The sequence below is a fragment of the Schistocerca nitens genome, chromosome 2 (genome assembly GCF_023898315.1).
Source record: "Schistocerca nitens isolate TAMUIC-IGC-003100 chromosome 2, iqSchNite1.1, whole genome shotgun sequence".
Taxonomy (NCBI): Eukaryota; Metazoa; Arthropoda; class Insecta; order Orthoptera; family Acrididae; genus Schistocerca; species Schistocerca nitens.
The window spans coordinates 483,263,726-483,278,009 of record NC_064615.1 but is presented as its reverse complement, the minus strand read 5'-3'; the positions used below and the strand labels follow the sequence as shown (position 1 = coordinate 483,278,009).

The 14,284-nt window shown below is 41.6% G+C and overlaps 1 protein-coding gene across 2 annotated transcripts in view; it reads right to left on the bottom strand.

Moving 5' to 3' along the window:
- LOC126236416 (extracellular sulfatase SULF-1 homolog) overlaps positions 1 to 14,284 on the bottom strand; it is a 799,264-nt gene that overhangs the window by 96,731 nt on the left and 688,249 nt on the right. For both annotated transcript variants that reach the window (XM_049945711.1, XM_049945712.1), the window contains exons 9-10: positions 12,288 to 12,401; positions 10,418 to 10,486 (exon numbers count right to left, since the gene is read on the bottom strand). In XM_049945711.1, coding sequence (XP_049801668.1) covers positions 10,418 to 10,486; positions 12,288 to 12,401 — 183 coding nt within the window. The remainder of the gene's footprint in view (positions 1 to 10,417; positions 10,487 to 12,287; positions 12,402 to 14,284) is intronic.

The following is a 14,284-nucleotide window of genomic DNA, read 5'->3' as shown; positions in this document are numbered from 1 at the left end:
AGACTGGTTTGATGCAGCTCTCCATGCTACTCTATCCTGTGCAAGCTTCTTCATCTCCCAGTACCTACTGCAACCTACATCCTTCTGAATCTGCTTAGTGTATTCATCTCTTGGTCTCCCTCTACGATTTTTACCCTCCACGCTGCCCTCCAATACTAAATTTGTGACCCCTTGATGCCTCAGAACATGTCCTACCAACCGATCCCTTCTTCTGGTCAAGCTGTGCCACAGACTTCTCTTCTCCCCAATCCTATTCAATACTTCCTCATTAGTTATGTGATCTACCCATCTAATACAACAAGGGGTGCAAGCCCCCTCCATGAAAAACATAACCACACCCATAACACCAGTGCCTCCCAATTTTACTGTTGACACTACACATGCTGTCAGATGATGTTCACCGGGCATTCACTACACCCATACTCTGCCATCGGATCGCCACATTGTGTACTGTGATTCGTCACTCCACACAATGTTTTTCCACTGTTTAGTCGTCCAATGTTTATGCTCCTTACACCAAGTGAGGCATCATTGGGCACTTACTGGCGTGATGTGTGGCTTATGAGCTGCCGCTCGACCATGAAATCCAAATTTTCTCACCTCCCACCTAACTGTCATAGTACTTGCAGTGGATCCTGATGCAGTTTGGAATTCCTGTGTGATGGTCTGGATATTATACATTATGTCCCTCTTCAACTGTCAGCAGTCTCTGTCAGTCAACAGACGAGGTCGGCCTGTACACTTTTGTGCAGTATGTGTCCCTTCACATTTCCACTTCATTATCACATCGAGAACAGTGGACCTAGGGATCTTTAGGAGAGTGGAAATCTCACATACAGATGTGTGACACAAGTGACACCCAATCACCTGACCACGTTCAAAGTCCGTGAGTTTTGCGGAGTGCCCCATTCTGCTCTCTCACAATGTCTAATGGCTACTGAGGTCACTTATATGGAGTACCTGGCAGTAGGTGGCAGCACAATGCACCAGTAAGAAAAATGTATGTTTTGGGGGTGTCCGGATACTTTTGATCAAATAGTGTATGATGAGCAATTATTAAGTGAGACAACATGATTGAAGTACATTATAGTACAAAGGGACATAATTCATAATTAACAATATTTGATAAATGACATTTATTTATTATGTAGTTCCAGAAATTCAGAGACAGAGTAGAAGCAGTGGTCAAGCAAGAACTGTTTGAACTTTGGCTCAAATGTATTTAAGATTGGTGTATGAACAATATTAGGAAAAGGATTGACTGCAACTCACCGTAAAGATGACCCATTAAGTTTCAGACAGGCACAGTGAAAAGACTCTTACAAATTACAGCTTTTGGCCGAAGTCTTGCTCAGCAAAGAAAACACACTTTCACACAAGTAAACACAGGTCACACACACATGACTGCTACCACTGGCAGCTCCAGCAGGGATGTGACTGTCATGTGAATACAAATCTGAAGTTCTGATGTTGGGTGGGGAAGGGGTTGGGATAGCAGGGTACAGTTGGGAGGGGGGGGGGGGGGGAGAAGAGCACTGTCTGATGGGGCATGCAGGGACTAGAGATTGTCAGGCACAGATCAATAGGTGGAGTGGGGGGAAAGGAATAGAAGAAAAGGAGAGGAGCACAGAAGGGAAAATGATTAACAGGTACATTGACAGAGGATGACACACAAAAAGGATGAGGGAAAAAGGAAGGGAGGAGGTGATAGGATAGGACGAGGGGGCACAAATTATTGGGTGGAGGGTGTGGGGGAAGTAGGTTACAACAGGTTGAGGCCAGGATAATTTCTGGAGGGGTGTTACAAGGATAACTCCCATCTGTGCAATTCAGAAAAGCTGGTGGTGGAGTAGAGGAATCAGATGGCCAGGATTGTGAAGCAGTCATTGAAATGAAGTGTGTTATTTTCAACTGCATGTTGTGCCTCAGGGTGGTCTAGTTTGCTGTTGGTCACAGTTCTGCAGTGGCCATTCATCCTAGTGGACAACTGGTTGGTTGTCATACCAACATAAAAATCTGTGCAGTGGTTGCAGCAGACCTGGTGTACAACATGGCTGCTTTCACAAGTGGCCCAACCTTTGATGAGACAAAGTAATCCCATAACAGGACTGGAATAGGAAGTGCTGGGTGGCTGGATTGGGCAGGTCTTGGTTATGTAACATAATTCCAGTTTAATATACTCCTCTTTTGCATAAGTGTACTTTACATATAGATTGCCAGTTTTGGAAATTCTCTGTCGCCATCTTTGGATCTGGAGATGGCAACAGAGAATTGACAAAACTGATAATCTGTATGAATAAATGATTTTTGCGATATTAGCAGCTCAAAATTTATTCAGTTTTCATAATTTCCCCCACGCTCATCATGTCATAAGTGTATATGACAATTTATTTGTTTGCAATTTATGCAAACCGACATTCAGCATGTGAGAAGGTGATGTTCTATGCTGTTATGTGCTTTAACTTTAAAAACAGTCACATGTAAACAAATTGAAATCTACATATGAACTTCATAGACAATATTTCATAAATATGCACAACTACCGTGCCCTCTCAATTTTAAATTATTTTTTTCTCTTAGTATTTATCTGTAAGAATTATTATGTAATCTATGTAAATGAAAGTCTCTTATTACACCAGTAAATTGTATCTGTGCAGCATGTTCTATACATGTCAGCTAAAGATTATTGCAGCCTACTCATTGAAAAATCATTTCAATAAAGTCATGTTGCTGCTCAATAGTACATCGTCTGACATGACAGTCTTTGCCATTCCACTTTCGCAATAACTTCATTAGAAAGAAGCCTGCTGCCACATCTTTGCACTGGTGTTTATCCTCACCATGGCAACCACTAGTTTGCCTATCAAATTTACAACTTCAGGGGGAAGAAGCCTGCTGCCTCACCTTTGGAAAGGCATCCAACTTAACCATGGCAACCAGTGGTTCCAAATGGTTCACTAACAGGCCTTGAGAGGGCAACCCATGTACTGTCAAAATGAAGTTTGTTTATCCTACATGTTTAAATATTTTTAACGCTTCTTAGTTGACAATAGCTGTTAAATAAGCTAAGTTTAGTGTGTGTTTATTTTTATTTTTTGACAATGTTCTTTTAACTAAGAAATTTTACATTATTATTCAACCATTAACCCATTGGTTAGTAATGACATCATTCCATCAGAAGTGGTTGGAGCCTCCATTATATATAGTAAGACATGCATTGGTTTCTCCAGAAGTAAAAGGTTCTTACTCATTGGTAATTCATTGTTTTATAGCTTTATAACTTGATGTATTTTCTTTAATGTATGTAGCCCTCTAATTAAAGCTTTGTATACAACTTGTAGGTCTGAAGATGACCACAGTAGTGGTCGAAACCGGTCACCGTAATAAATAAATTGTGATCAAGACTGTTTTTGATAGTAAATATTTTTAACTTGCCAACTTTGGATTTAATTGAAAACAATAACTTTTAATCCAATGGTTGTTCCTTACAACACATTAAAACTTATTCAACTTTGACAATGGAACAGTATGATATTCATCTCTGAACAAATCTCAAACCTAGCTCTACATTATGAAGTCTGGAGGTTATGCACGTATCCAGGGAGACATCTGACTTTGTATTCATAATTGGCCTCATAAAAATCTCTTCTTGTAAAAACTTATTAAACATGCTGAAATACTTGCACACCATTTACATAATATTCATCATACTAAACCTGCTTTCATTGATACCCCACCTTCACTGAGACATAAGCTTATCTCCACTGCTGGGGCTGATTCATCTGGAGTTAGCCAGATCAAATTATAGTAACTCAAGAAATTTGCCTCATCAGAATTTGACTGATGAGGAGAGAAAAGGTTTCCTGGTCATTAGATTATGCACCAATGTCCTAGGTTAAATCCCAAATTTTCCTATTTCATGGAGTTTAGATATCTGAACCTGTGTTGCTCTTCCATATAAGATCACTGGACTCAGTGATCCAGCTAGTGATGTTTGTGGAGGAGTGTACTAAGTTGGTTGGTTAGTTTGAAAGGGGGGGGGGGGGGGGAAGGGACCAAACTGCATGGTCATTCATCCAAAAAAAACAAGTCCACAAGGGGTGGAGTAAAACAAATGACACGTACAGCATAAAAAAAAAGGAAGAAGAAGAAAAGGCAACAAACACTAAAAGGAATAAGAGAGGACAAGGAAACAACAGAGGCGCCCAAGAAACAATCAGAAAAGAGTAAAACAAGAAAGATTACAGTGGCTGGCCAACCACGAGAATAAGAAGGAGAAGCCAGCCACTCTGCAACACATTTAAAATCCCACCCTAAAAGCACTAGGGTGGAGGACACAGAGGGACAAAGTACATGCACTAAAACTCAGATCAAATTATAAAACCCTCCCTCATGAATAAAACATAACACTGAAGCTACTGTTGAAACATTGTTGCCCATCATCGAAGGTAGGCTGCTGGGAAAGTTAAAAGTCTGCCACAGAGCGGCTAAAAGTGGGCAATCCAGCAAGAGGTGGACAACCGTCATTTAGGAGCAACAGCAACACTGAGGTGGGTCCTCACGACGAAGGAGGTAACCATGTGTGAGCCACGTATGGTCAATGCGGAGTCAACAAAAGACAACTGATTCCCTGCGAGAAGCCTGCAGTGAAGACTTCCACACATTTGCAGTATCCTTAATGACACACAGTTTGTTGTGCATACTGTTATGCCACTCCACCTCCCAAAGCTGAAAAACCTTGTGGTGTAAGAACAGAACACAGATCACTTTTAGAGAGACCCATCTCCAGAAGTGGTTTCCGCGTAGCCTGTCTGGCCAGCCTGTCAGCAAGTTCATTGCCTAGGATGCCGACGTGTCCTGGGTCCAGACAAACACCACGGAATGACTGGACCATTCCAGGGCATAGATGGACTCCTGGATGGTCGCTACCAAAGGATGGCAAGGGTAGCACTGGTCGATAGAATGTAAGCTGCTCAGGGAGTCAGTACAGAGGAGAAACGATTCACCAGAGCATGAACGGATTTACTCAAGTGCACAAGATAGGGCCATCAGCTCTTCAGTGAATACACTGCAGCCATCGGGGAAGGAATGCTGTTCAGTATGGCTGCCATGAATGTAGGTGAAGCCTACACGACCATCAGCCGTCAAGCTGTCAGTGTAAACCACTTCAGAGCCCTGGAACACTTCAAGAATTGAGAGGAAGTGACAGCGGAGAGCTGCAGAGTTAATGGAGTCCTTAGGGCCATGCAAAAGGTCCAGGCAAAACTTTGGCCTAGGGCTATGCCATGGAGTTGTATGTGAATGGATCTCAAGGAGAGGTGGTAAAAGCAAGGATGCCAGACAGAAGCAATCATTTGTGAACTGCATTCATTAGCCCTGACCTGGGCCACCTATGCGGGAGGTGAACCGCCGTGGTTGGGAAAAGAAGACAGTAATTAGGATGTTCAGGAGAGCTACGAATGTGTGCAACGTAACTGGCGAGCAGTTGTGCATGTCTGATCCTCAATGAAGGGACTCCAGCCTCCACCAGTATTCTGGTCACTGGACTTGTCCTAAAGGCTTCTGTCACTAGTCGAACTCCGCAATGGTGCAATGGATTGAGCAAACGCAACACTGGGGGTGCCAGCTGCTGCCAACACTTCCATTTAAGTTGACAAATATAAGGAAGCCAAGTCAAACAAGTGTCGAAAACCAGACCTAAGAATCGATGTGTGTCCATGACAGTTAGTGGATCGTCATTAAGGTAAAATGCTGGTTCTGGTTAAACGCTACAAACTGACAGAAATGCATGACACACGGCTGAAAACTGAAAGCCATGGGCTAGAGCCCATGACTACACCTTATGGATGGCTCCCTATAGCTGTTGCTCAGCAGCACCAGTACTGGTGGAGCAGTATGAAATGCAGGAGTCGTCTGCACACAGAGAAGATGAGATGGATGGCCCTACAGCTGCTGCTATACCATTAATGGCCACTAAAAATAGAGAGACATTCAATACAGAGCCCTACGGGACCCCATTCTCCTGGATATGGAGGGAACTATGGGAGGCACCAACTTGGACACGGAAAGTACGGAGCGACAAAACATTTTGGATAAAAATCGGGAGCGGGCCTTGGAGACCCCACTCGATAATGTGGCAAGAATATGAAGTTGCCAGGTTGTGTCATATGCTTTTCGTAAATTAAAAAACACGGCAACCAGGCGTTGGCCCCTGGAAAAGGCTGTTCAGATGGCAGACTTGAGGGACACAAGATTATCAGTGGTAGAGCGAACCTGGCGAAAGCTGCCCTGACATGGAGCCAGTATGCCACATGACTCCAGGAGCCAACCCAACCACCAACACACCATACATTCCAGCAGCTTACAAAAAATATTGGTGAGGCTGATGGGCCAATAGCTATCCACATCAGGCGGGTTTTTACCGGGTTAGAGCACTGGAATGATGGTGCTCTCCCACCATTGTGATGGAAAGATGCCATCGTACCAGATCCAGTTGAAGACGATGAGGAGATGTCACTTGTAGTCAGATGAGAGATGTTTAATCATCTGCCTGTGGATCCGATCTGGCCCAGGAGCTGTGTCAGGGCAATGTGCAAGGGCACTGAGGAGCTTCCACTCTGTAAATGAGGTGTTATAGGATTCACTGTGGCATGTAGTGAACGAGAGGACTTTCCTTTCCAGCCACTGTTTCAGAGTGCGAAAGGCTGGTGGTAATTCTCTGACACAGAAGCTCAAGCATAGTGCTCAGCAAAGTGCTTGGCAATCACATTTGCGTTGGTAGAGAACATGTCATTTATGTTAACACCGGGAACACCTGTTGGGGTCTGGGACCTAAAAATGTGTTTTACCTTTGCTCAGACTTGGAAAGGTGACACATGGGACCCAATGGTCGAGACATACCTCTCTCAACACTCCTGCTTCCATTGTTTGATAAGTTGGTGGACACGGGCACAGAGCCGTTTAAAGGCTATGAGGTGCTCCAGGAAAGGGTGCTGCTCATGCCACTGTAGAGCTCGCCGACACTCCTTAATTGCTTCAGCAACTTCCAGCAACCACCAAGGGAATGCCTTTCACCGGGGGCACCCTAAAGAGCGAGGCATCACGCTTTCTGCCACAGAAATGATTGTTGTAGTCACCTGCTCAACCATCACATCGATGTTTACCATGTGGGGGAGATTCAACAGTGACAACAGAGGTGAAAGTTTCCCAGTCCACCTTGTTTAATGCCCATCTGGGCAGGCATCCATGGGCCTGATGCAGGGGCAGTGACAGGAAGTGTGTTGCAGAGCCAGTGTTTAGGAGGCTTTGCCACTGGTAGGAACCTGGGAAGGGAGTGACCCAAGGGAGCCCATCCTAGCGAAAGGAGCCAAAGAAGACTTATCCTTCTCCAGTTTAGAAGTTGGGGATGATGTTCCCCATGGTTGGGGAGGGGAGGGGGGGGGGGGGGCTTGCACCCAAAGTAGGTGGTGCGGGAGAAACAGAGAGGGTCTTACGGCTCTGAGAGCTGACTGGAATTGGTGCAACGGATGGGGCTGAAACAGTAGGTATAACAGCGGCATAAGATGTTGTCATACACGTGGATGGGACGGAGACTTTCAAATTTCCTTTTAGCCTCAGTGTAGGTCAGTCGGTCCAGGGTCTTGTATTCTAATATTTTCCTTTCCTTCTGTAGAATCCTACAGTTCGGCGAGCAAGGGGAATGGTGCTCTCCGCAGTTGACACAGATGGGAGGTGGGACACATGGAATATTGGGATGGGATGGGCGACCACAATTTCAATATATGAGGCTGGAAGTACAGCAGGAAGGCATATGGCCGAACTTTCAGCACTTAAAGCACCGCATCGGGCGAGGGATATATGGCTTGACATCACAGCGGTAGACCATCACCTTCCCTTCTCAGGTAATGTGTCACCCTCGAAGGCCAAGATGAAGGCACCGGTGGCAACCTGATTATCCCTCGGACCCCGGTGGAGGCGCCGGACAAAATGGACTCCTCGGTGCTCTAAGTTGGCGCGCAGCTCGTCATCAGACTGTAAAGAAGATCCCTGTGGAAGATAATACCCTGGACCATATTCAAGCTCTTATGGGGCGTGATAGTAACAGAAACATCCCTCAGCTTGTCACAAGCAAGTAATGCCCGTGGCTGGGCAGAGGAGGATGTTTTTATCAAGACTGACCCAGACTGTATATTGTACAAGCCCTCCACCTCCCCAAAATTGTCCTCTAAATGCTCTATAAAGAACTGAGGCTTCATGGACACAAAGGATTCCCTATCAGCTCGTGTACATACTAGGTACCAGGGAGAAAATATTCGCTGCCATCCTTAGATTGGCGTTCCTCCCATGGTGTGGCAAGGGAGGCGAACAGTTTGGGGTCGTACTTCTGTGCATTGAATTGAGCCTGTGAATGCTTAGGGACTGCTGGTGCTTGACCACCAGCAAGAGATGATGTACTATGCTTCATCACGTGTCATCCGCCCTGATGCCACCCCCTCCGACCAGGGGTTCTCCACACGGGCGACACCCAGCCACAGCAAAGGCCACCTGGCAGGATGGTCTTTGCTGGGAGGCCCGATGCCACAGGGGGATGGGCATTTACCCCTTGGCATATGTGGGGAGTTAATGACACAGGCATCAGCAAAGTGATCCCTGTGTGGTCAGGGGGCTGCAACCAGCAGGGTACATGGTGGCCCCACCACAACAGACTGGCTACTTTGCTGGATATGAGGTGCAAAGAAGTCCATGGTCACCATCGGCACAGAAAGCGACACTGCATAGCGCATGGTGGAAAATGAACCCAGGAAGGTGTCCTCACCCAAGAGATGGAGAATGAGCGGGACTGCAATGTGACAATGAGAAAGTGGGCTAAATGCATGATGGACACAATGCACCACATAAGGCGCTCTTCCCCCATTGGCTCACTCTTTGGGAAAATTTTGAAGAATGGAGATCAAACCCTACAGGGGACCATCACCTATAGGCCAAAATGTATGAGACTCCTTTTAGTCGCCTCTTATGACAGGCAGGAATACCTCGGGTCTATTCATACCCCGGACCCACAGGGGGGAGTGTACTAAGTACTAGCAGCTTATTATACCCTCTTCCTTTTCTTTCTCTCTATCAATAACAATGCCAACATCTCATGACACTCTGTGTGTTCTTATCAGGGTCATCTACATAAAACAGTTACATTTGAGACACTGTATACATTTTGAAAAGGCACCCAGAATAAGAAAATCCCTTCTGATTCTGGAGGCTGAACCTCTGAGGTACTCCACAGCTACCAACGTTATATAGCAGCAGTATATACATTTTTTTTACTTGCACGTGCTTTACTTGACAATTGGAAACTCTGTTTATGAGCCAACCAATGAACATTCGAGCAATTACAAATTAGTGTAACGGTCAAAACTATTAACATTTTTTATGTGCTTATTAAAGAGCTGTGCTCTAGAATGTCAATCTCATCACTTAAGCAGGGCCGCATCATGTAGAATAAGATGAAATTTAATGCTAATTTTAGTTGTCCAGGGAGACATGCCTTTTGTAGATTTAGAACAATGCATGTAAACTGCTGCTGTAGTCAACAATTAATATGAAATGTAGTAATTTTCTTATAACATTTAGAAAGTTACAGCATGGCTGCAGTATTACTTGTTCTAGACTGTTAAACATTTTGTTTTCCTTGACATTTCTATAGCTGTACTTTCATGCAATTCAATTCATATCACCTATTATGGAACATTTCTGAATTTTTGGCTTAAGATCCCCGTTTTGTTACCAACAAAACAGTTTTTGGCTAAGGGTGTTCTCCAATTTAACTTCAAGAATATCTATATGTATGATTCAGTCCTAAATGAGAAGGTGATCACAGGCTCTAGCATGAATTAACATCAGCAAGGCAAGGTAAAACATTCAAGGCATTGAAGTTTTTGGCCAAGGGTTCTCTTCAATTTAACTTCAAGAATATCTACATGCATGACCCACTCCTAAATAAAAAGGTGATCAAGGGCTCTAGTATGAATTAACATCACCAAGGTAAAGCTAAACATGTGAGAAACGGAAGATATATGCAACAAGGCATACAATTAAGAATGAGACAGTAATATTTATGTGTTGTTATGAAACAGAGGAAGACAAACAAGCTCAAGCCTTAATAATCAGTCTCAGCCACTTAACACCAATCAGAATCTGATATAAACTGTTGCACATGAGAAACAAGAAGGTGAGGAGGTCCCTTCAGATATAATTGGATCTGTTAGGATCCTGTTATGACTAGATGGCTAACAGAAGATTTCTGTTAAGTGTGAAGCTTACTGTTTGCAGAAAAAATTTCATTTTATTACACAAATTCGCATTTTTTGCATATTTGTTTCACTACGTGTACATACAAAGTAGCCGATGTAAATGTACTTACCTTTCTATTAGGAATGTGTCTGGCCATTTAAATCTTCTTCTTGCACCAGATGCCTTGCTGTGTTTTGGTCTGAAAGAAAGATGGTTATACATGGTTACATTAGATGTTTATTATGTACAGTAGTACATTGTTAGATGTATTATCTTACATTCAGAAACAGACATTATGGCATCTTTATTTTAAATTTATTCATTGTCATACATTTACTTTGTCTTGATACACCAGTTCTTCAGGACTGAGAGTATTTTAAACATTGACCAATTAGTGAAAATTACCATTGTACATTTTTTTTAAATCCTATATGTTCATGCTAAGAAGAATCTTACTGTGAGATTTGTAGAGAGATACCTGGGCATGAATACAGCAAGCATGTTTCAATGGATGTACGTACGGTAGTTAAGCAGACATGAAGAGGCTTGCACAGGATAGTTAGCATGGGGAGTTGCATCAAACTATACTTTGGAGGGAGGACCACAACAACAATGGAAAACAACAGTGTCACTCACAGCCCAGTGAAGAAGGTGCGTATAAAATATGAGGCCAAATAAATAGTTTTTGCCCTGGCAAAGATATATCTTTGGTATCATTGATTTTTATTTACTTTTTTTAAAGGGGAAAAGAAGCACTTGTGTTGTGTGTGTTTCATTTAATTGGATAAAATGATATATCATACTATCATAAAAGTTTTTATTTTGGACAGTTCATCACCAATGGAAATTCATACAAAGCCTGTGAAAATTATAAAGACTTTGCTCCTCAATTTTTTTACAAAGAATTTGCTCCTTGATTTTCAACAGCCTAGGAATGGTTAGCTGTATTTGAGTGCAAATGTATATCTCTTGAAAATGATCCATATGAAATAATGCCAGAACTGCAATCTCAAGTGAAAATTTTGAGAAACTATGCAATTGTGTATTGATCAATTAGTCGTTAAACATCCCTGAAATAGCTAATTTCATGGGCATATTAGAAAAGCGAATTTTATATCAAACATTAACTATGAGTACACTTTGTGCTTGATGAATGCTGTATCTATTGAACACTGATTCAGTGCAGATTCAAAAAATAAATATCTCAGCTATTGTTGAACAATTTTATAAAGAAACACACTTATTTTTAGTGCAAAACTGGTACTATGGCAGAGATGTGAGGACAACATTTCACACCTGAAACAAAACAACGACGTCAAGTTGATTTCAACTGCCAGAAAAATGTTTGCCAGTTTTTTAAGTGAATGAAAAAGTGAGTTGACTTATTCATCATTTACACAAAAAAGGAAGTCTCCAGGACAACCCGGGTAAAAAATAAATGGAATATGCTTAGGTTCCAAAAACAAAATACTGTAGAAAATACATTTTGCATTAGCACAACGGTATTGTCCACAAAGTTGATTTTTCATCAGGAAAACTGAGGTACAAATTCTTTCAACATCCAACCTATTCATCAGATTTGGCAACCTTAGACTTTCATTTTTTTATAAACAACAAAATTTGTGCCTGAAAGTGTTTTGAGGCCAGTGAAGAGGTTATGGCAGTTACAAGTAAGTATTTTGCAGATCTTCAAGAATCTCATTTCTGGTATGGAATCCTCTCATTGGGAAAAAAGCTTGGGAACATGAACTGACCTAACAAGGTACTACATAAAAAGTAAGTGCATTTTAACAAAAAACAAAAAACATAGTTTTTCACTGCCAGGCAAAACACTTTTCCCTTGTCCTCATAATAAATGCTTTTGGGTAAAGTTACATCTTTCTTACATAGTCTGATGTTTGGGAGATGTACAATAATAGTAAGCCTCCTCAAATCATTGAAGTATAGCTTAATGCAGTTTGGGTACTAGTAATAATATATAAATATATCGAGCAACTAACCCTCTGTGAAGTAGCCTCAGAAAAGATCTTCCATCCATGTGTGATGGTGTCTCAACACCTGCTATGTCAAGGAATGTTGGTGCCAAGTCCAAATTCAAAACAATATCATCAATCCTGTAAAAGAAATATTATAGCTTATTTTAAATACTTCCAGCATCTGTTAAAACATGTTATAAATTTCATGGAGCACAACAAGGGCACAGTAAAATAAATAATGTGCCGTTATGAAACCACTCAGTTACATTATCAAATAACATTTGAAGTTAAATCTGTACATAAAAAGTAACACACTTAATCCACAGTAAAACTACAATTTAAAAAAAAGATGTCCCTGGTTTAGCAAGCTGCATGCTCCCACAACCGTTTTCAACAAATATCAAGGCTTTATGAAAGACACATTTCACACACTCACTGGAACATTAATATTTATGCATTACATTTGAGACAGAGTGTTGTATCAGCACTTACTATGTACCTACATATATAATTTGACACTGATACCTACATAAGAATATTTTATGATCTGAAGATGGCAATAGCCGAAAGCAGTACTAGAGAAGTGTAAAAGTTTGTTTGATCAAGACAGACCTTTAAAATAAAGTGCCACAATATGATCACAGACTCATTTTCAGAGTTCATGTCTTCAGTTGATATCAGATTAAAGAAGAGATAACCAGTTAAATGAAACATCCTGGTACCGTGGAAAATTATTTAAGAAAACTACAGATGATTTTTAGAAGAGTGGTCAGACAAGGATTTGAAAACTTAAGCCCGTTGTCTTGGCCACTGCATCACTTCATTCAGCAATTGAAGCAGTTAGACAACAGTAGGGAATAGTGAGCTGCAGCCTAACTTTTGGTTGCAAGTAAGCTTTCTCACAATTATAGGTGGCTGCTCAGAGACTCATCCATTTCAGTGCATATAGCGTGATTAATTCTAGAGATATGAAACTGTGCTACATTATTCCCACAGATTTAGTAGAGGAGCTAGTTATGTGTGGTTAGCAGGAGAGACTTTGTGGAATATGGAATGGCAGTAGAGCGGTAATGGTAGTATTATCTATGTGTATGCTCCTGCCTAGCTCCATTTGTGTTGGACAACTGCAAAATTGGCATAGATTCAGACTTTAATTTGGCACATGCTTGTATCTGTCCAAAACCTTCTTGTTAATAACTTTTACATAAGAATTAAGCATCTGCCATTTGGATGTGACATGGTGGCACTTATGAGTTTTAATGTGCCATTAACATATTGCCCAGAAGAGATCATTCAGAATTACAATACATGCAAAATAACATTTGGGGTGCCCCTTGTACACACAATAGGACTGCTAATGTTCTCAATATACATAGGCAGTTTATCAGATATCTCTCTCATATAGTTTGCTGTTATCTACAGGGAACTGCTGTAGTATATCCACTTTGTGTACTAACTGGCAACTCTCTCTAAATGTGGATGGACGCAATATAATCCAGTAACAAAGAAAAAACCCAATGTTACCTGGTTACAAGATCAATGGTAAATTTCTGAATCCTGTCACATAATTTCAATGTCTTCTCTTCAAAGAGAAGGTGAACATGGAATGACTCAAGTGGCCCAATGTGGAAAATCAAGTTAATAATAATAATAATAATAATACAAGCAACAAACCTAGGAACCAACACAACTGGATACAGATCACAAGTATACACAACATTTATTACCAGATACCCAGAATTAAAATTTTTAACAGAACAACGACTAGCTGATCAGATCCGTGTAATAATAAAAAATAACAGGATACCCCAGTCAGAATTAGAAAACATCAAACAAGTACAACAAATACTGGAACAAAATAATGTGCAATCAGAAGAAGAAGAAAATACAGCAATGTACTCAAACATCCCAGAGCAAACAAACAAAGAACAACACGCATCAATTAAACAATCAGAGGAAAATGAAATCTTAAGACAGCCACCAGAACAAGCACAACTAGAACACGAAGAGACACACATGTT